We start from the raw sequence: 23,491 nt of genomic DNA on the forward strand, positions 1-23,491 counted from the left end.
GGCAACCTAGCAAAAATATTGTAAACATTGCTGACAGCTTGTCATGGTGTTAATGTCGCACTCAATCAGCCAGCAGGAGTCCGAAAAATCAAACGGCGGACTGTGGGGCGCCCGAATTTTCGGTCGTGAATTTGCATTACTTCAATGGGACGAGTGGCGGTGCCACGAAGGTGTCCGAATAAACGAGCATGTCCGAATTTTCAGCGTCCAAATAAACTGTCGGCGGCTGTATCACTGGTAGTGGCCTTCATTCGGCAGTGGATATAAAATAGGCTGGTAATGACGCTTGATTGTCTATTCAAGCTGTTTTTCGTTTACCACTGTTTTGTTCAGGATGAACCTGGTATCTTGGGAGATGGCTTTCAGCTGCGAGAAGGCATGGACAAAGGCCCTCAGCAGCAGCAGCAACAGCAGCAGCAGCAGCATCAGCAACAGATAATGTCAAGCATTGTGCAGGGACTACTGACACAACAGTCACCACTTCACGAAGGTACGCTGTTATGTGGGAGCAAAACTTTTTGTACTCTGACGTGTAGGTCTTGTTTTTACTCATAATGTCGAACCACACTCATATGAAATCCCATATGACATGAAAAGACATTTGTTGTGGCCATTATCTCTTAATTTAAAGTAGAGCTGTGCGAATAGCAAAATTTTGGGTGCGATGCGAATTCGAATAATAAAGATTGAGTGGGAATCGAATCGAATAATTTCGAATAATTTTTGAATATTTCTCAAACATTTTTCGAATAATTCGAAGTGACATTACAGAAAAAGTTGCAGAGAATCCCTAAGTATGTTCTTGTGAGATAGCAACATGAAAGTGTTTCTTTTCGCTAGGTTGATGAAGCGCTGGTGGGGTCATATTTCATAGTTGTCTTATCAAGAATGAGGCAATGTAGAGGCCGAATTATATTTATGTACATGATTTGGTGCAACCAAAGTTTTGCCGACAACACTTTACACGTGATAGGCAGAGATGCCATTTCCTCAGCCTCTCCTTCTCTTTCAACTTCTGTGGAAGGCCAACTGATGTGGCAGACAAGGGTGTGCTCCCTTCAAGTCCGTAGTTCCAAATCTGCCTCGTAGACGTCAATATATAAGAACATCTGAAATTTTGGATGCTAAAAAGCTTCGGCGTCCGATTTTTCGGACTTCCTGCCCAAATTTCAGGTCCAAAACAGCATTAAATGAGCCCCCAACTCTGCCACATCTTTCATCTCTATATTGGAACCAGCATTTTCTTGAGTTAATACATTTGCGACCGTAGCAGAGCTTGAAAGGCAGCTTTGCTGCAATACGGGGGTGTGATGAGGTGAAGCATATTGAAAATTTAGGGACCACTTCCAAACTGACGTTGACTGTCTCTTGACTAAGTTCGACCGTAACGGACCTTGAAAGGCAGCTTTGCCGCAATGCGGGGGTGTGAGGAGGTGAAGCATATTGAAAATCTAAAGACCACTTCCAACCGAACTTTGTCTCTTGGCCAAGTTCCACCGTAACGGAGCTTGAAAGGCAGCTTTCCCGCAATACGAGAGTGTAATGAGGTGAAGCATATTGAAAATCTGAAGGGGTCACTTTCAACCGGACGTTGACTGCATTTGTCTTTGGGAAGTTCGAATAGTAAAATTTCAGTGCGAATCGAATCGAATAGCAAACACGATTCGAAAAATATTCGAAATTTCGAATATTCGCACACCCCTAATTTAAAGCGATGTCCACGAGAAAAATATTTATTTAGTTTGAACCTACATAAGTGATGTGGCCACGATGGTCCGATTTTTATGGCCTGGTAGGGACTTGCCACGCGTATGCATAGCATGTCAACAGTGCTAAACTACGTTTTGACCGTTACTACACTTAAAGCGGGTACGTGTTAACGAGGTTTGACTGTAGCTTCTCCAGCCAGCAGAGGGGAGTTCATGGCTCAAGGTTTCGATACATCAAAGCAGGACTCGTGGTGTGGCTGCATAGCGTGAGCTTAGCCAACCTTCCAGTCTCTGCAGCATTAATGGAGAAGGCAAATGCTCTAGCCTTGCTAATGGGCTACGCCAATTTCTGTGGTGACAGGGGCTGGGTTCACCATTTTAAGAAGCAAATGAATGGCGTCGTAGTTTATATACATTGAAAGGGGCATGTGTTAATAGAAGTACTTGAGAGGTGCCAGCAAGAAACATGCTTTGGTTTGCTATAAAATAAAAGTTGAGTGAAGCAGCATGAACACTAGGCTCATGCAGTTTGTGAAGCAGCTTGAGAACGCCTTCCTAAGTCCAGGTGTTACCACAAAGCATACCAGTCTTACTTGGGTCTCTCTGCACTAAACAAAGAAGCCGCAAAACGCAGCTGGTTAATAACACTGGTATCCCTTTATTTTTTTTTTTACACCTTTATGAAGGGCCAATTTAGAAGCTCTAGTTCAAAAGCTGGTTAGTAGTGGTGTATTCTCTTTAGAGAGAACTCGAATTTTCAGTGCAATTTCCGCAACTTTGCTTATCTTGAAAATCTGAAAGTTAACGAGGTATTACTGCATTTGGCTATTTTGACAGTCCATGATGGCAGTGCCCCAGTGACTCCGCAACATATTCTACAGCTTGCGTGTTCTTTTGTTGTGCAGGGGATCTCGATGACTTCCAACACCAGCAGTCACAGCAGCAACAGCACCATCAGCAGCAGCATTTGCAACAGCAACACCTGCAACAGCAGCAGCAACAGCACCTGCAACAACAGCAGCAGCAGCAGCAGCAGCAGCAGCTGCAGCAACAGCAGCATCAACAACAGCAGCAGCAGCAGCAGCAAATGCAGCAGCAACAACAGATGCAACAGCAGCAGCAGCAGCAAATGCAGCAGCAGCAACAAATGCAACAACAGCAGCAGCAAATGCAGCAGCAGCAGCAGCAGATGCAACCACAGCAGCAGCAACAGCAGATGCAACAACAGCAGCAGCAGCAGCAAATGCAGCAACAGATGCAGCAGCAAATGCAGCAGCATCAACAAATGCAGCAGATGCTGATGAAGCGAGAGGACGGTTCTGCAGGCCCTCCGGTCAGTCATGGTGTGCGCATGGTCCCCCACATGGGAGCCAGGCCTCCCTTCCCGCAGCACGAAGGCCAGCAGGTCGTGCTGCATCCACGCTTTCCCGGAAACCTGCCAATACCTCGCTACCTCAGCCGCCAAGGTACGGAAGCCTGCTTCAAACAGAAGGGTCAGTCTATGCTTTTTTTCGTCTGTGGTGCGCCAAGGCTCTGCAGGCATAACCTCATTGCAACAGTGGCAACAAAAGGGCCTCTTTGTGCAGTTAAGCCTAGATGAAATAAAACTCGGCATAAGGGGGACTTTATATCATTACAGTATAACCTCATTACAATGGACCTTTAGAGCGAACAGGATTTTGGTATGTTGTAAAGGGAGTCTGTAAAATCCAAGTACTGTTACAACAGACTTTTATGTAAACGCTGAATGGGTCTGTTATAACCAGGGAGAATTACGAGTCACAAACGCAGGTTTTATTCTTAATAAGGAACGCGGCGTTCTTACAGCGGAAAATAACAAAAAAAAAAGAAATAGATTTTTTGAAAGTCACATTTTCATTTTCTGTAGCTTTTTTCTATTTGATGCCAAAATATCTTCGCTGAAAACTACATAGAAGTGCTGTAAAAAATTTGTTACGCCTACCGAGGTGGAGAAAAATATTGCAGGAATCGCAAAAAAAAAAAAAAACAGAGAAAAAACTGTGTTTTTCGAAAAATTATAGCGCCGTAACCGGGCGCCACCATTCTGGGCTCGTCAGAAAGAGCATTTCTCTGTATTCAAATTCCCTGCTTCAGCTAGCTCCTCCATTCAGAAACAAGCATACAAAAAGCAAACGTTTGACGTTCTTTTCGAGGCCTACGATTGGCTGCTTCTGCCATGTTGCTCCAGCATGTCTCGCCATTGGACCGATGCTCGCTCCGAGAGAGCGTCGTCTGCTGCTTGCGCGTCACGAGGTCACGGTTGTCGACAATCGCGCTACTTAGTGACGCGTTCTGTGTTCACGGGTCGACAACCGTTTAGGATATAATTACGCTTTACTTTGGCAGCTTAATTGTCAGAAGCTCAATTGTCCGAAGCTCAACTGTCAGATTACGATATCGCGCCACACTCGTCATGAACATCGCAGACGCGCATCTCAGACCAACTGTAATAGCTTTGACTTGTCGGACCCGCAGTTAAAGGTTCTGCTCATCAGCACTTCATACCTCGTGACGAAGACCATCCGGGGACAACTCTTTGTACTCGCGATCAAGCATGACATACTTTGAAACATTGGGCACCACAGCCACGCACACCGCTGGTCGATACCAAACGAACTTTGCCGCTGGTCGATACCAAAGGAACAATTTTCAAAAGTTGTTGGTTCTGTCCCGACTAGTAGCAGAGTTGCTTTTTCGTCCACTTTAATTTTTTCCTGTTTATGTCATAACTACTACACTGCAATTAAAGAAGTTCTGAACCGCTTTTCCGAGTAATCATTGATTGACCTCAGTGTCAGAGTTTATTGCCTCAGTAGCCGCAAAAATTTTTCTAGTTCGTCAAGAACGCGTAGGGTTGAAGGGATTTGTTGCACACTTAAGCGCTTTCTCTATTCTTTCGTCTGGACAAGTGTGCTGGAAGCTCCGTCATGCGTGTCATGAAACGTGATTGCTCTCTCCCGACGTTATTCTGGAGTGTGCTAGTTTCTCTACTGTGTAATTTTAGTGCACTATAAAGACCGGCACCCATCATGTGGCGGCACCCCGTGGCAAGAACCGCATCTGATTCAAATGCCGCTCTTGGTTTATGTCAGCTATAGGCAAATAACAGCAATTTGTTGTGCGGTAGCTCTCTGAAAAGCGTGAATACAGGCCTCTGTATAAAGAGAGGGTGCTTGGGAAAGTGGCAAAATCGTTCCCCACTTGTGAGGTCTCCTTGCCATTGTGAGGGGAGAAAGGGGAGAGTACCAACATAAGCAGACCAATTCCACAAGGGTCAGAGTGGAGAAAGCACTTCTGTTGGGTGCAGGTCTCAAAGGCTGAGTGTGTTGTTGTCTAGTTGCCAGGAGCAAAATGAGATAGTGCGAGTGTGGAGTGAACAGCAAGGGGGCACGTGTGTGTGTGTGTGTGTGGGAATACGTGAGAAGGGAGGGACCGAGAGGGATGCGGAGAGTCTGATGACACCTGGTGCATAGAATGAAGGTCTGTGTTTGGAATGTGTTGTGTGATCATCAGTTGTAACCTCCTGCACAATTGCAAGATTTGGCTGAGCAGTTCTCAGCAGCATCTGCTTTCCGCTGTACAGTAGACTCTCAGCAAATGGAAATCTCTTAAACGGAATTGCTGCTTAAATGGAACAACTGCCTGTAATATGATTGGCTTTATACTTGAATTCTGCGCTCATGTTCATCCTCAGTAAATGGAACTCCTGTTAAACAGAACACATTTTCCTGGTCTCTTCAGGTTCTGTTTAACGGGAGTCTACCTTATATGTTTTTTCACCAAGCATGAGGGGTGGTTGATAACTCCTGCAAAAACTACAAACGTCCCCTATGCTTTCCTTTGCTTCATTGTCTGTTGTCCTCATTGGGTTGTGTCTAACAAAGAAAATGATCCCTCAACTCATTCTCCTTCAGCAGTGAATTTAGTTATTTTGAAATTGCGAATAAATCCACTTGGTTATAATAAAGTTGAAAATATGGCTTTCTGTTGATATGAAGTTATAAGGAATTAAATGCTTCATTACTTTGAGCGTTTTTTATATTAAAGCTTGTTACATACTGACGTTCGACTGGGTTATTACATCTATTATGGTCTTTATGATTTGTGTAATGTAGCTGTAATTCACTCTATCTTGTGCAGTATGCAGTCTTTTTCTTGTCTTCCTGGCATCTCAAATTTTGAATTTTTATTTATTTCTTTTGTGTATTTTTCTTTTTCAGTTTGGCTGTGGGCAAAACCAGACACTTAGCTGTCATGTAATTGGTCTTGTATATCATTGTTGACGGCATGATTGATTGGAGTTAGGGTCTGCCTCGCCTTAGCTGACAGATTGTTTTCTTAATTTTTAAACAGCAATCGCTATAGGCATAAAGCATGGCATGTTGGTAAGTTGGATTGTGTGTGACTGTCTCTTAGGTGGGGATCCAGTCAGCCAGCATCCGCCAGGCCACCCTTACCTGCAGCGTACAGGAGGCGTTCATCCCATGATGAGGCCTCCTCCTCCGTATCCAGACCACCTTCGAAAGCCGCCACCTTCGCCAGCCATTTCACCGAGCCACGGTGGCATACAGCCTGAAAGCAGCGGAAGTCCAGATCCATCACGCACGCCCCCATCACTGTCACGTCCCAGCTCACAGCCAGCGCTTCAATCGCCGGACCCACGGTCATCACCTATGGAGCGCCATTTCTCACCTGGGACACCGTCCAGCTCGTCCAGCCTGCCTCAGCGCTCTCCAGCAGTGCCGGCACAAGGGCAAGACGATGGAAGAGGCGATGGCGAACGGTCTGCCGAAAGCCTGTCCGACCTGCTATCGAGAGTTTCTAAGACTCCCTCAGAGTCTCCGAGCCCACGGACTGACGAAGGGCGCCCTTCCATCGGCGAGCCATCACCAGGAAGAGGGTGCGTCTCGCAGGACAATAGTGGACAGACCCCACCACTGTCCAAACAGGAAAGCATTCTTCAGTACCTTCGAGCTGGCTCTGTGGGCAGCCCAGCGAGCAACTCTAATTCATCTCGTGGCAGTGTCGATAGCTTTGGTGGAATGAGTGGGGCCCAGCCCATGTCCAATGCTCCGGACACCACTCCACGGTCATCTGAGAGCCCGCAGTATGTGGCCACATCTGTATACCAGGGTGTGGTGGCATCGCCCGTCGGGAGCCCCGTCTCGTCTACATTTGCTGGTCAGGGGCAAACGATGACACTGACGGACACCTTTGCTTCAGATAGCAGCGACGGCAGTTCACCAATGCAGGTTCGGACACAAATGGTTCGTGTGAGCCAAGGTATGATGAGCCTGCCAACCTCGTCAGCGAGCTTTACACGGAACACTGGGATGCAGCAACAGCAGTTGCAGCAGCAACAGCAACCCCGGATGCAGTACATTCAGCATTTGCGGCAACAACAGCAACAGCAGCAGCAACAGCAGCAACAACAGCAGCAGCCACAGCAGCAACAGCACATTATGCTTCAGCAAAGCCAATATGTACCACAACAAGGCATGCTAGTTCGACGCATTGTGCAAGGCCAACGGCCCGCGGGGCCTGGCTCCTTCGCAGACAGCCAGTTTGCTGCACGTGCGCAGATGTTCAGGGGTGCTGCTCCAGGAAACAATGCAGTGCGCGCATTCGCAGTGCGCCCAGGTGCCGGTGGGAACAATCCTGGGGGCAATGGTGGAGGACTGCCGGGTGGGAGCCCCCACACAGTAGGAGGAGGTCGGGGCCCAACACCTGCGAGCCCACCCAAGAATTCCTCGTCATCGGGCGACGAGGGAGACGGGGGCACTTCATCCTCAACACCATCCTTGCTACACCGTGCGGGGGAAAGTGGTAGCAGCTCGTTTGGGGGCAGCACATTCCATGTGGGACCGTCGTCGACTGTGACGTCGTACGGGGCCGAGCATTTGCCTACCAGCGTGTTCGTGTCGCTCGACTACCCTTCCTCAACCATCACGAGCCCCGATGGCTGTGTCTCCTCGGAGGTCCTGCTCAGCTTGGGTGATGGCTCTCCCGATGTGGCAGCGTTGGCAGCGTCTGAGGACGAAGACGCCTCAGTGGAACAATCGCGAGTTGCCCTTGTGGTGGTTGGTGAAGAAGGCGAGGAGGACGGCGCTGAAGACCACGGCATTGCCCAACAGGAAGAGCCCCTGGATGTTGCTGTCGTCGTGGAGACGGTGGGGACTCTTCCGACTCCGGAGTGTGAAGCCAGGGAGGACGGCTCTAGCCCCAGTGGCTCTGAAGGGGGCATTGACTTGGCCTTATCAGGATGTGGTGACCTGCACCATCGCAGCACACCCGCAGGTGACCACAACTATTCCAACCTGCCTCCGGAGGGTGCAGACAGTGAACTTGCCAAGAAGGTTTCTGAGGAAGCGCACTTCTTCGACCACATGAACATGGGGATGGATGTAAAGATTGAAGACCATATAATCAGTGAGTGAATCATTTTTTTATGTAACGTTGCATTAGAGATTTGTCCTGTTATCCAAAATCACATTACTTTCTTCAGCTCTAATGATTTGTTGCGGACAGGATTAAGTTCTCTCGTTATTAAGCTATGTCTTTCATGTAGCATGTGTTTTCAGTTATGCATCTCTTTCTTGTATGTTAACGGTCAACTAAAGCATGGTTATCAACACTTTAGCAGATTACCTGCCACGGTGGTCTAGCGGTTATGATACTCGACTGCGGACCCAAAGGTCGTGGGATCGAATCCCGGCAGTGGCGGCCGCATTTTCGATGGAGGTGAAAATGCTTGAGGCTCATGTACTTAGATTTAGGTGCACGTTAACCCCTTCAGGGTTTTCGCCGTACATGTACGGCAGAAGCTTCCTGGTACCAAAGGGTTTTCGTCGTACATGTACGGCATAGCGTTTATTTTTAAAACGCGCGCCTTTTTCGATCATTTCTTTTTGTTTGGCCTGTGCTTCAACACTTCGGGAATATGTGGAATTTTTTTCATGCGCCGATGTCTCTCCGTTGTATTTTTTTTTCGCTTCCCAAAACGGCGCGCCGCCTATCGCTTGCCCATCCGAGCGCGTTCGCGGTGCAGCTGGTTTAAAGTGCGCGCCTTTTTCGATGATTTCTCTTGCTGGGAATGTGCTGCCACGCTTCGGGAATACGTGGAATTTTTTTCATGCGCCGATGTCTCTCCGTTGTTGCTTTTTTTATGCTTCGCAAAATGGCGCGCCGCGCGCCGGCTATCGCTTGCGCAACCGAGAGCGCCCGCAGCGCGGTTTGGTTTCAAACGCGCGCCTTCTCCCATTTCTCTTGCTTGGAATGTGCTGCCACGCTTCGGGAATACGTGTAATTTTTTTAATGCGCCAATGTCTCTCCGTCTTTTTTTGTTTTCTTTTCAAAGAGGCGCGGCGGCTTGTAGTCTCGCATCAGAACGCGCGCACGCGGTCCGGCTCGTTTCGGTTTCGTCCTTCGGGTGGTTTTCGCTTCTTGCGCCCGCAAAGCTGATGGCTGTTTGGTTTCTAATCTCTCAAAGGGTGACCGCTTGTTACTCTCTCATTTATTGCACCCCGGCGCGCGATTACATCTGTTTCCGCGCGGCGCTAAGTTACACAAACGACGCCGCCGTGATTGCGTTTCCTGTTTTGGGTTCTCGGAAAAACTAACTACGTCTTGTTGGCGATAAGACGAAGTATTACTGTAGCTTTTTCACTCGTTTTGCTTTCCGGACGGGCGCAGAACCATAGAGTTTTCTTCCGTGCGCTCACTGACGCAGTTCGCTCACGCTATGGAAGCGCGCGTCGGTTGCGCTGCTGCCGGTGAGTCGAGCAGCGATTCTTCCGATGCGGACTATTCCCCAATTGCCGATCAGAATGTGATTCATTGGATTTTAGTTCGTCAGACGAGGATTTTTTGACGAGTTCAGACTCCGATGACGATCAAGGAGCGATATCTGAAACGCGTGCGCGGGGAGCCATGCTTCAAAGACTATCACACGCTGAAAAGTTTTTAGTGTTAGAGCACGAGCGTTTTTAACCGGAAACGTACTCTGGTGCACTTCTTTTTGTATGTTTGTGAGCTATCTTTAATACACTGCATAATTTTTATTCATAAAAAACTGCGAAGCTTTTTTTTTAGGATTCTGCTTGATTTTACTACGAATAAACCATATGTATGCAGCAACAAAACTGATTTTTTTGTCACTTTACGGTCACGAAAAAAAATTTTAGACAATTTTTTTCTTAAATAGAATCGTCTGAAGAATTTATTTCAGCAATAAAAAAATTACACATTTTTGGACTGGATTTCGCGAAAAAATTCGACCCTCAAAGGGTTAAAGAACCACAGGTGGTCGAAATTTCAGGAGCCCTCCGCTACGGCGTCCCTCATAATCATATCCTTGTTTTGGGATGTTAAACCCCAGCATTTACATATTAACATTGTAGCAGCATGCACAATTCAATAACCCAGGTCCTGTATAAATGAGCGCATATCTCTATAGTATTTTAGCTTGTTCTGGCTTGCTTCAACGTAGCGATAATCTACCGTGTACAATTTATTGAGTTTCTACTCATTTTTCTTTCTTCCTTCTTTCAGGAATTGCAGATGAAAAGCCTTGCATTGAAAAACTTATAAATGAAAGGACCACGCCACCACAGGTTAGCTGATTTTGGATGCTTTTGTGCTTCAATTTGAATTTCCTGAATTAATAATAGAGGGATGTGTGCAAATACTCAGAGAAACAAATGAAATGTAAATGCTATAATAATTAAATTTGTAAATCAGTGGGCAATTCAGTGATAGCTCCATGCAGTGCCATCTGAAAGTGAGGGGGGAGAAATGCTTTCTTTCTGGGTCTTGCCAAATTTTCATCTCTTTTGGCAAACAGGCAAGCCACATTCTCATTGCATAAATGACTTTCTGCCCATTTTGTTGTTTCACTTGCACTGCGGTGTTAGTTCTCTTGATTACATTTCAATTCTTCAAGAGAGTTCAGCTCTTTTCGTGAATATGGCAAAGCTTTGTCACAGACTTTTTGTTCAGTTCCACCGAAGTGATGAGAACAGCCACGGCATTCATGCTCACTTCTTTCTCGTTTCGCATGCAGGTGGTGAAAACGCCATCTCCACCCCTTGCGCCAGTCTCCACCAGTGCCATGTCTTTCCCAGCATCGGTGACGCATACGTTAAACTTCACTTTGCGACAGACGGGGATGCCTCAGACAGTGCGGCTACCTCATGATGAAGGACAGCTTGTGGTGCTTCCTGCAAAGACGGTGGTGCCCGTGGTTCCTCAGGTGAGTGAGCATGATAAAATTTCGGTTAGGCTTTGTTGTTTGCTAGAAAAAGATGGCTTGTGCTATTGGATGTCGTCAGTAGAAGGCAACAGCTGACTTCACGGAGGTATGCCTTCACCTGTGTGTCCTCCACCCATCCCTCTGGGTAAGATTCCTTCTGCCAAGGTGCAGAGATGTCATTTTTAAAATTGTACTTTCTTTTAAGTGTGTAAGCATTTTTGTGCCGTCTCGACAAGAAGACTGTGTGTCTGTCAGCCCATCCATCCCTCTGTGTTTTAAGAAGATTCACTGTGATGAAAGAAATGTATAAAACCAAATCAAATTTCTTGTTGGTGCTCGGTGTCAGGCCTAGGGCCCCACACTCCAAAGGTGGTATCTTAGCACTGGGCTAAACGCACTGGGAAGTCTTACTACTGGGCTAAACGCTCACACTTGCAGAAATGCAATATGTATGAACCACATATTTTTTACTGGCTGTAGAAAACAAATGTAGGAGGAGAACAATTTCTATAATGTTTCATTGAAATGTTTTGAGGTGGGGGGACCAAATCCCTTTCCATAGAACAATATGTAGAGCCACCATGGAGCTTTGTACACATAAGGGGGAGGCCTGTGCCCTGCAGGGCCTGTGCACCTCACTATGTATTGCACCACTTATAGCCGCCTCCTCGTGTTTGCCTCGGTGCAGCTCTCACCGTCTCCCCCACTGGTCAGCTGCGAACCCTTGGCCGTAAAGACGGAGCCAATGCCACCCGCAGGTGCTACCACACCCCCTCTGGTTCTGCGCATGCACCCAGTGCCCCCGACACCACCGCCGTCGGTGAGCAGCGCCGTGTGCACACCACACAGCGCGCCCCTGCGCTGGTCCCGAAGCTCAGAAGTGGTGGCCGTCAAGGAAGAAGTGCTAACCGTGGTGCCCCCTTCCATGCCACCCACCCCGCCACCACCCACAACTGTCGTGATCAAGCAGGAAGCAAGGACAACACCGTCGCCCTGCCTTGCTATTTGCCAGAAGCAGGTGAGACATTGTCAGACACGCAGCTTCTTCCCTTACAGGTCATACGAGGTTGCTGTGGGCTCATGCTGCTGGCCTGAACACAAGTCCAAAGTTCAATGAAAACTCATATTGTCTAGCAACAAATTTGAAGAAATGGTGGTGTTAATGATTCAAAAGCCACAGGGGTTCTTCATTGACAGTGCTGTAGACATAAGGTTGTCATCGGTTTGAGTGGCCAGTGTGCGATGATGATTTGGATTAAACTTGGTGCTCTCTGTCTGGCTTGTGGTATTGAGGTCTTGACCGTGTCATTGAGAATTGTCATGTCATCGGTGTTGTCATCATGTCATATGTTGCATGCCTAAACTGATAACTTTAGGGCTACAGCAGTTGCACATGAGAGGAAGCCTGTCAGGGTTCCGAAATGTCAAAAAACATTTTAATTGGTCAGTGACAAAAACTCTTCTGTGGTTTTCTGGCTTCACAATGCCAGGTTGCAATGTGAACATCTGCTTATTAAAGGAGTGGTGACAGAAAATTTGTGAACCTCTGTTTTTTGCTCTTAATCAATGTCTACTGACTCAATAATAGCAGCAACGAAACCCATTTGCCCCAGCGCGAGACGAATGTTTAATTATATGCTCATATGTTACGACCGGAGGCAGTTTCGATTTCGAAGAGCACTCGGTGGTCCCGTGACGTGGCTGGACTACTTGTTAAACAAGACCGCAAGAACCAGTGACGTCACTGGCCAGCTTCTGCATGTTGTTAGCGCTGCTGTTTCGTCTGCTGTGTTGAGCAGGTGTTGAGCGTTGCGAGTGCTTGTTTCCTCGATCGTCAAACTACGCTGCTTATCTAGTGCGGCGATGGACGAAAGAGCTGGGAGGAGTGTAAAAATCAGCAAGAAAACCTCGATTCACTTTGCGAATCTCGCTGGTAGCTGCGATTTAGTCGTTGTCTTCCAACTGAGGCGACATTTTCCGCCAGGCTTGGAGTAGCCGCATCATTAGACGTGCTGGAACATTTTCGCTCCGATCATTTGTAAAGTAGCCGGATGAGAAGTGACGAAGGAAGCAGTGAAATCACAACATTGGCGCTCTGTAACAGTGTTTATGCGTAACATGCAAGTGACGAGATGTACGCTTTACTGACTCGTATTTATATCGGGCAACGCCGCGTTCTCAAGGCATACCAATCCCACGTACGCACGTCGGAGGGCCGAAGCAGTTATCTGTCCACTACGCAATACGATCCCGGCAGCAGAGAGCTTTAGTTCATCTGTAGACTTCCTAACGTTTGCGGGTACCTTGTTACCGGAGCTGTTGACGGCTGCAGCAGTAGCAGCAACTGCGGAGCCCGTAGCGACATCTTGTGGCGTTTTGTCCAACTACAATATTTTTTAGGGGCGTAGCTCCTCTTAGTCTAACCTTGTCACGTCTCCGTTGTCCGGCGTAAACGGCAGTACCTCTGTCCGGCGTAAACGGCAGATGGCGCTGTCTCATAGAAGTACATACAAACTGCAGTTCAGGGACGATATTCTAGATGGCGCTGTACACAATCTGTGTCGTCATCACCATTTCTCGTCTCATTTCCTAGATGGCGTTCAATAGAATTGTGCGCAATATGGCGCTTGTGTGAATCGATACTAGATGGCGCTAGAAGTGCCGCTGCTCTCCGATTGGCTGCTGCGTGGGGATGCGCGGGGAGCGAGCGCCTCTCTCATTCTCCTGGATCGTCACCGTACGTGTCGGATCGTTGGTGGAGCATGAACGATGCGCAGCGGCGGGCGCTCGCTTGGCGGCAAGGCGGATCCCGAGACGGTGCGCACCAAGGACGCCGCTGCGAAACGGGCTCAACGAGAAGCGAATCCCGAGACCATGATTGCTTCAGGAGCTTCGCCCAAGCGCTTCATCATTCACCCGTGGATATGCTGTAATTTTTTTCTATTTTTTCCATCGCGTTGCTGCTTTTGTCGAGAAAAAAGGCAATGAGAATACTGTGAGTTGCTAATCATCTCATTGCTAATGCTTTACACAGAATCAGTAAGCGGGTAAGTCGCTGCAATGTTATATTGTACGTCTCTGGTTAGGCTATGCATCATCAGGCCTCGCTACCAGCGTTGTCCGTCTCGTACACACCTCCGGTAACCCGGCCAGAACTCATGACGTACGTGGTACCCCCTCGGCGACCTCATCGTCTTTTGCTTCTATTTCCGATTCGGCCCTTTCACGAACTTCAAAAATCAATTAAAATATTTTTTAGGATGTATTTGTGGCTGATATTGTACAAATGGCGCCTACATGCCCCCATTAGCGTGATTCAACAATCAAATTGTGTCCGAATTTTTATGTCACCACTCCTTTAATCTTGCATGCCATGAGGCAAGATAGTAAATTGCATAGTTGTTTTGCTGCTATTGTTGAAAAAAGAAAGTAAAAGAAGTAGTTATTTGAGCGTGTCAAAATTAGAGTAGTGCAACTCTTGTTCTTGTCATCGGCAGTTAGGGGGGTTGTTAATGAGGAGAAGTTGCAGCTTGCGAACTGTGGTGACATTCTGCAAAGTATTGCATGGTCGTACACCAAGGCAAAGTGACATGCAGCTTTAAGATTGCAGGTTTAAATGTTGGCTACTTAATGTTAGATGTTCTGGTTATTTTATCTTTTGTAACCATTGATGAATTGCACTCCATGAGGCTTCGCTGTGCTCCTCGGGGACAGTTTTCTGCAGCAGTGAAAGGAAAATGAAAGAAGCAAAGCACATCCTACTAACAGCACTCTAGAAAACTGTTTTGAAGTTTCATTCAGGTAATGACTACCTCATTCACCATAGCACTTTTATTATAATAAGGCATGTAGTGTGCCACCAAGTGCTAAATATGACATTCTTGCTTTAGTATAAAGCTTCGAATAGCAGAGAGCTGAGCTAGTTCGTACGTGTTTGTGTTAAAAGACTAGCCATGAGTAAAGTTTGGGTCCTTTACCCGCGATACGATAATCGCGAATCAGCCAGAGGCTGATCACCAGGCTTGTGAAGGTTCGTCGCTCGAGGTGCCCCGTCAGCGACGGTCGTGGTGGCGATTTGCAGGCAGAGGCTCGGAGATCAAGGAGAATTAAAGCAGTTTATATACAGATGGTTACAAAAACAACATATTTACAGCGTATTTACAAGGTCAGAGCGTCTACGTTGGACATCGTCCACACCTCGGGAGACCCGAGTACCGCCTCGCAGTAACACCGCCCTGCCCAGACTGACCTACTTTCCACGGTCGGCCTCTTTTCCTCCTTCTCAGCATCCCTTTCCCCAATGCGGCCACGTGGTCCCGCCAACTCTGGCGCGCCAGTTCCTGGAACCCATGCGGCCGCACCCGCGGAGGGAAAAGCGCTCCACCGAAGGGATGACGTACAGTCTGCCAAATGAGGTCACCTCCCGAGTTGTTTTCGCGGTAGCACGCACTCGCAGGAGGGGGGGGTGCTTTCAAGAAACGACGCCGGCGCTCCGCAACCGGCCACCGACTGCCTTCCCTCGGCGCCAACTTGCTCCTGGTGACAGATGTCTGTAAACCTCACGCCGTCCCTCTGTTTGCGTGGGGCGCGGTGCCGGCAAACTGGCGCCAACGGCCCTCCCCAAGCTCTCTGTTTTTTCCCGAACCTTACACGCCCCCCTTAAGCTTCACATAAGAGGCCGACGCGTCTTATGGGAACAACAATGAAACAAAAAAAAGGTTTGGGAAACCTTAAGTCCTCCGTACTCGGCTAAGGGTTAATGGCCCTTCGCAACGCTAAACATGTATGCACCACGACACTTGCGTCAACACGCTCTCGATTTTCCACAAGAAAAAAAAGGAACACGGCAACAATGTCCAACGTTGCGTTACGCGGCCATAAACACAGTGGGCCAGGGTCTCCAGTTACAGGGGAGACCCGGCGAAGGTAAACAACAAAAAATAACGTTCATGTACGTCCGTCCAATAACCGTCCACTGCGCACACACACTTCCACCTCGCAGTTTGTGGGTGACACGGTTTCAGAGGCGTGCAAAACGCGTGCACGAAATGTCAACCGCGGCACGGAGTTCACAGACTTAGTTCCGTACTGCTGGTGCACAAAGGGGAGCACTCCCCCCTCCCGCCGACTGCCCGGCACTGTTACTCGGATACCGCCATGCATTTGGCACGCGCAACACCGCACCCTCGTTGACATGGGCGCTGCCCTTTCTGTGATCTACAGAACGTTCTAGCCCTGGCGCGCCAGCGACTACCGTGATATCTTTGCCCCATCGACGTCGCCAACGGTGTCTGCCGCGGACCCTACCCGGTCCCTTCCGCTTAGGGAACATTTTTCCGGAGCACTGTTCGTCGAACGCTAACACGGCCTCGCTCACTCGAACACTCGACGGCTTCGCCCGCATATCAGGCCGCGCTGCGTGTGCGGTCTGTTGTCTCACTCTGTCCGCCTCCTTAAGCAACGTCCACGCTTCCTCGGACAACAAACAGTCAGTGCGCGCCCTTAGTTTGTCCGTCAGCGCGCACAACACCGGCACTGCTGCCTTACCATCCGCGAAGACTCCTGTGCCACGCGCGAGCGCCAGCAGCAGCATCGTCAGCTTCGCACGTACCTCTTCTCCGAACGCGGAAATCAGTGTAATTGACCCGTGCGGCTGCACAAGCTCCGGCGGGACTACGCTCTCCCGGACAACCGTGACGTCAGTGCCCGTATCAAGAATGGTGCGAACCCCGACGTCTCCGCAACATAATCCGATGGGTTCGCGTTCATGCCCTCCGGCAACTATCGCCGTCGCCGACACGCGTGCGGACAAACCTATCCTTTCCTGAGAGCCGGACGCCGCGGCATCGCGATTTTCCGATCGCGGGCAATCCGCCTTCATGTGCCCATGCTCACCGCACAGGAAGCAACCCCGCGCCTTCAGGGGCTCCCGCGCTAGTGGTTTAGCCCGATCGCATGGGCCCGTGGTCATTGTCTCTGCAATTTTGCGTTCCGACCTTTTGAAACCGCTGTTTTCACCTTCCGCTTCCTCGAATGTTATGGCTAACGCCGCAATTTCGTGGGCCTTGCGCCAGCTCCCTCCCTCTTGGAGCGTTACATATTTTAAGGCGGCATCCGACAAGCCGTCTTTCATCTGGTCCGCGGTAAAAAGGTCGACGAGCTCCTCAAAGGTACTCACGCCTCTCGCCTCCACGTAACAACGCAAGTAGCTCTGCAGCCTGGTCGCGAACGCGCGCCACCCTTCTGCCGCTCGCTTCTTCGCCCCATGGAACCGGCGTAAGTATTCTCCGGCGGAAAGCTTCATTTCCTCGAGTACCGCGCCCTTCAGTACCTCGTAGTCCCTATGCTGAGGTGGTGCCAAGCGCGTCGACAAGAATGGTATTTTCTCCGCGACCAATGGAAAGATAATCTGGCCCCACCAAGCTTTTGGTACTTCGTAGCCCTCCAGCGCGCTCTCGGTGGCCTCAAACCATACCGGGACCTCCGCTTCCGTCGGGAACTTTGGCAGCACACTGCTAATCAACTTTGAAAAGTGTCGCATTTCACCGTGGTTCTCCTGCCCTCCGTTACCGCGCGGAGTCGGCCCGGAGCCACGTTGTTCTCTCACAATTTCCAGTTCTAACTCCCTTAATCTGATTTTCATTTTGAGCACTTCTACATCTGAATGGCTCTCTGGCTCCTCCAGACCGGCGGCCTCGTTCCCGACCTCCTCGTTGTCGCTAGAGTCGCGCATACCGCTGGTCGTGCCTTTATCTGGATTTAAATAGGCGAACCGTGTTTCCATTTACGCCCCTACCTAGCCTAATCCGAACACAGTGCACAGGCCCAGGCGGAAGAAGAAGAGCACTCACCCATCGAGACGACCGCTGCGTAGCTCCTGTGCTCCCCTCCGCGCTGGTTTTGCTGTAGCCCTCCGCTTCGATCCGCCGGCGCCCGGTCGATGACCTGAAGAAGCGGGCCAGCTGACTCCCACGGCTGTCTCCTGGCGTCCTTAGGACCCTGGTCTCCGTGCTGCACTGCCTTGCTGATGCCGCTGCTTTCTCTCCGCCCGCGCCGAGTGCTCGACACGGAATCTTGACCCGCTGCTGAAGTGTTGCCTCCCCTTCACAGCCTGTTGAATCCCTTCGCCGTCGTGAGATGCTTGAAGAGATCCTACCGCTGCCACCAGTAAAGTTTGGGTCCTTTACCCGCGATACGATAATCACGAATCAGCCAGAGGCTGATCACCAGGCTTGTGAAGGTTCGTCGCTCGAGGTGCCCCGTCAGCGACGGTCGTGGTGGCGATTTGCAGGCAGAGGCTCGGAGATCAAGGAGAATTAAAGCAGTTTATATACAGATGGTTACAAAGACAACATATTTACAGCGTATTTACAAGGTCAGAGCGTCTACGTTGGACATCGTCCACACCTCGGGAGACCCGAGTACCGCCTCGCAGTAACACCGCCCTGCCCAGACTGACCTACTTTCCACGGTCGGCCTCTTTTCCTCCTTCTCAGCATCCCTTTCCCCAATGCGGCCACGTGGTCCCGCCAACTCTGGCGCGCCAGTTCCTGGAACCCATGCGGCCGCACCCGCGGAGGGAAAAGCGCTCCACCGAAGGGATGACGTACAGTCTGCCAAATGAGGTCACCTCCCGAGTTGTTTTCGCGGTAGCACGCACTCGCAGGAGGGGGGGGTGCTTTCAAGAAACGACGCCGGCGCTCCGCAATCGGCCACCGACTGCCTTCCCTCGGCGCCAACTTGCTCCTGGTGACAGATGTCTGTAAACCTCACGCCGTCCCTCTGTTTGCGTGGGGCACGGTGCCGGCAAACTGGCGCCAACGGCCCTCCCCAAGCTCTCTGTTTTTTCCCGAACCTTACACCATGCAAACACGGACACACAAGAGAGAAGTTTGTGGTGTTTTGAAAGAACGTGAGCTTGGGCATGTTGGTAATCCATCTTAACAAAGCAGACACATATATTCATGTGTCTGCTTCGTAAATAAAACTTCTGTTGGAAGTTAGCGCTGCGTCCACGTCGTTTCTTTGTGTTCCTCTCCCTTCGGTGCACTATAGGTGCTAAAATTAAAAAAATAAGGTGTCTCGACTTCTCTCTTGTGTCCATGTTTGCATGTCCATTCTGCATGGAACTTCTTTAGTACTTTTCTGCATGTGCTAATGCATAGCCATCACATGTGAAAGCAGTGCTGCTTTACGATCTGCTCCAAGAAGGAAACTAGAAGCAGTAGACTACTTCGGGCTAGCTCTTTAATGCATCAAGACGTGTGTAGAAGCTCTGCACATGTGTCTTTGGTTCTGTTGTCACAAAAAGTTGTCAGTGAGTGCTGTATAAGGTTTACTTGTACTTGGTTTCTCTTCTTAGACTAAAGAGCTTGAGGTGATTTACTGTTACTTATGGTGGCAGTTTATGCATACATTGTGATCAGGATGTTCATCACCTGTTGACACACTGAACATCATTTGTAAGAATAATAAGGGGATCTGAGGGACTGAATTTTCTAAAAAAATTGCAACCACATTAAGTACAGTAGACTCAGTAAACAGAAACCTCTTAAACAAAACTTCTGCTTAAGGGGGGAAACTGCTCTTAAAATTTTTTTCTCATTTCTTGATTGATTTCTTGATCGATTTTGATGATACTTGGTGAGTTTCTGTATATTTGTGTGCTGATTTCAAATATACAATTATTTTTCTAGTATAACCGGTAGTTTTTAAAATACAATATATTTCATGTGCCTTTTGGGGAGGAAGATTTTTTTTTTTTAACAGAGAGAGTTACAAAGTAAATCAGCATATCACAATAACCTGTAATCAGAACTGAGTGCAACGAAACAAAAACTGATGTTCTAAGCCCATTAGAACAAAAGTTATGGTATGTTGAACATTCGCGAAGTAAATCGCAGCTTGAAATTCACGCACTCGTGAATGTTCAACATATTGTAACTTTTTTTCTAATGGGCTTAGAACATCTATTTTTGTTTCGTTGCACTCCGTTCTGATTACAGGTTATTGTGATACACTGATTTACTTTGTAACTCTCTTTGTTGAAAAAAAAATCTGCCTCCCCAAAAGGCACATGAAATATTTTGTATTTTAGGAACTGCTGGTTATACTAGAAAAGTAATTGCATATTTGAAATCAGTGCACAAATACACATAAACTCACCAAGTATCATCAAAATCGATCAAGAAATGAGAAAAAAATTTTAAGAGCAGTGTCCCCCCTTAAATGGAACAACTGATTGGTTTGTACTTGCATTCTGCTTCCCTGTTCATCTCTCAATAAACGGAACACATTTTCCTGGTCCCATCAGGTTCCGTGTAACGAAAGTCTACTTAAGAACAAATTGTAGGCAGAAAAAGCATGGGTGCAGTGAGTTGCTATTTTAATTGCAATGGACAAGTACTAATGAAAAATGGAACGAAATTGGACTAAAAGACAAGTTGCTGCAGAGGGGAGCCGGACCCGCATCTTTATCGCCATGTGTGCATGATGCTTCACCAGTTGGAGCGTTTTTGTATGGGTGCAAGATTAGCCCTGGGATTAGTATAGCTCATGGCCAAGGTGGCCAGTGTGGGAAATCTCTTGCATGTTGTCATTGCTCTCAGTTACCACTGCATGACGTTCTGTTGCGAGGATACTTTTGTACCAATGCATCTATTACTGGGCGTGGTGTGTACTTAGTGTGACTGTGGTCTGGCCAGCCATCACTTGTCTGCTTACACAAACAAAGACACTTTAACCTCAAAACGTTTTTTTTTTGCTACGCTTGGTGAGGTTACTTTGTAGTTCATCTCACTGGCACCTCTCAGTGATAGACAGGAATCATGTTAGAGGTGGGGTGAAAAACATTGCTGCACCATCACAACTTGTGAGACTGCTTTGGTGAAGCCTGTTGAAGAATCGTGGAATAGACTCATTCACATTCACTTGGCGATCTTTGTATTCAACATTGTTACTTGCCATTTTCACAAGGAAATCATTTCCTTGTGAAAGGAAATTTCCTCTCACAAGGAAATGTTAATGAAAGCCCAGCTTTCATTTTAAGAAAAAAAAAATTACTGCATTATGCAGTGTAGTATTTTCTCTTTGTGTTATTTCTGCCTTCTTATGCACAGCAAATTTGTATTCTATGTTTTTTTATGGTATGTTTTATATTATAAGTATCAGTTTTGCTTTAAAATATTGCAAAATCAAAGCTTTTATTACCATGATCATCAGAAACTACATAGGCAGTTATGTCTTACTCATATGACCACCCACATATAGGGATTTTTTTTGCTAGCCAAGAAGCTTGCGCTGACACAAAATGACAAAGGCTCGTATGTCACCTTGCCATTGCTGAAGTTAGCAGATATATACAAAATGGTCACAAAGGTTTAGCGGTTTATATTTTGGTTCACGTGTCACATGCAGATTATTACAGTCGCTTTCATGATATGTTACGTACATTGTGCACCATCATATACGTCTTGGGACTATGACTGGTTTCAAAAAGCCAAACGTAATTTACATCTGAGCATACTCGGGGAAAGCATTCTGTGGCTATGCAGCCAAAGCTATGGGGGTTGAGCTAATGCACATGTATACATCTGTGGTCTGTGAAAATAGTCTTGACAGGCCAAGCATCACTTTCGAGTTCAAAGTTAAAGGTGCAAGTGATGTGTTTTTGTAAAGACACACATTACAGCCATGACAAATATTGTCATGCTAGGTGTAACCTGTAGACCGGAAATACTAAAAGTAGATTGCCTGCGTTTTTCTTTCGCCAACTGTGGTTGGAGAGTTTTGCAGCAACTACTTTGTACTGTACAAGTAACAGGCCTGGTCACGCAAGCGTGTTGAATTTCCCGCTGGCATATGTCTCGCTGGTGGAACACAGTAAAGTAGCGCCGTCTGTCAGGAATGCCTGAAAGTCTGCATGCCGTAATCTCGTGACGTAGTTAAACATGATAAGTTCTCCCTGGAGGCCAGCTTTAAAGCACCTTTGTTTTAAAAAGCACATTGCAATGTTTAACCTTTGAAAATTTGAGCGCATCGTTGCATTTATATTGTCATAAAGCAACTGTTTAAATTTTGAGCTATATCCATGGTGTTATCACACACGCACTAGGGCTCTGTAGATTTAGCTGCATAGCCACTATATGTTGGCCCTGAATATGGAAGGTTACGTTTCACATCAGCTGTACCTTTGCACGGTGCCCAGCACATGAGGGGAGCATGTCTGGTAAATGTTGACCAAAGTATTTTTTTGTTCTCTCTGTCTCTCTTTTCTTGCCTGCCTAGTTTTTACCTCGTCTGTTGGGGGTTGCATTCTACATGTGATGGGCTGGTTTGAAAGTGCAGTTACCATAGTCGATCAAAAGTTACGTTACCGAGGCAACAACTGAATTCGCACTTAACTCGCCTCACGAGAGTTGTGGAATGTCTTGTCTTGCATACCGATTGTTTTTTGTGCATGTGTGGTGGTTACAAGCATGTCTCTTTCTCTCTCTCTCTCTCTCTCTCTCTCTCTCCTTTTTTTTTGCTTTCCTTTGCTGTCTCCCTGTCGATCCTCCTGTTTCCGGCACCCTTTCTGCCCCCTCCCCACGTTTCCATCCTGGCACGCACTGGCAACAGGAGTCTGATGACGAGAATGCCGAAGAGGTCGCTCCTCCGGAAGAGGAGGAAGAGAGCGCGGGGCAGCCAGCCAGCGCGGCTGAGACGACTGAAGCGGTGGCGAGCCACGAGGAGAGTAACGTTTCTTGCGATGATGTCCCTCCTCCTCCCCCTCCTCCCGAACAGACACTGAATCCTCCTCTCGCTGGTACCCCTCCTGCCGCCACGCCCGTGGCAAGCCCCCTTGTCGCGGCACCTGCCGCCGACAGCACCGTGTTGCCTGCCAGCCCAACTACCGGCCCTGCAGTGGCAGCGACTACGACGATGCCTGTGGTGACCATCAAAGTGGAGCCTGGCACGACGGCCACCTCGGATTTAGGTATGGACACTCTCTGGTGAACCCTGGGAACAGGCTAGGGGAGGTGCTACCATATGAAGTCAACATATAATGAAGCCAAGTAAAGCGTAGAGGATGATATTCGGGGGGTTTAATTGAAGCGTATTAATTATGAGACTAAAGATAGTGCAAGTGTATAAATATAAAAATTGACTTGCCGCCAGTGGAGCCCTAATGCATAACCTTCGTAAGATGCTTACAATGCACTACCATTGTGCTACAGTGGCTGTGGAAGGAGCAGCCTGTGCTGTGGGGCAACAGTTGGAGATTAGCACACATAGTGCGAAGGTTATAGGGCGAGTCCCCACCCGTCACAAGTTGTTTATTTGTGCACTTTTTGCCCCCTTTATGTCATATATACTATACTTAAATTAAAAACCACAAGTAATCTCAATAATTCTTTTGACTTCATTATCTGTACTCTTCGTATGGTTGTCTTACAAGAACAAGCCCCCACCCCGGTCGATTCCTTTTCTTTGATTGATTGATGTCAGAATAGCAGTCTTTTAAGGCATT

At 48.0% G+C, this 23,491-nt stretch overlaps 1 protein-coding gene across 3 annotated transcripts in view; it reads left to right on the forward strand.

Moving 5' to 3' along the window:
* The window catches only part of LOC119394232 (histone-lysine N-methyltransferase 2D), a 128,120-nt gene that overhangs the window by 37,402 nt on the left and 67,227 nt on the right, over positions 1-23,491 (forward strand). The window contains exons 14-20 of one of the 3 annotated variants that reach the window (XM_049415716.1): positions 334-490; positions 2,615-3,202; positions 6,147-8,159; positions 10,281-10,342; positions 10,792-10,980; positions 11,669-11,998; positions 22,600-22,957. In XM_049415716.1, coding sequence (XP_049271673.1) covers positions 334-490; positions 2,615-3,202; positions 6,147-8,159; positions 10,281-10,342; positions 10,792-10,980; positions 11,669-11,998; positions 22,600-22,957 — 3,697 coding nt within the window. The remainder of the gene's footprint in view (positions 1-333; positions 491-2,614; positions 3,203-6,146; positions 8,160-10,280; positions 10,343-10,791; positions 10,981-11,668; positions 11,999-22,599; positions 22,958-23,491) is intronic. The other 2 variants (XM_049415717.1, XM_037661519.2) reach the window with 2 other exon arrangements.

This window comes from Rhipicephalus sanguineus, chromosome 5, assembly GCF_013339695.2.
Source record: "Rhipicephalus sanguineus isolate Rsan-2018 chromosome 5, BIME_Rsan_1.4, whole genome shotgun sequence".
Taxonomy (NCBI): Eukaryota; Metazoa; Arthropoda; class Arachnida; order Ixodida; family Ixodidae; genus Rhipicephalus; species Rhipicephalus sanguineus.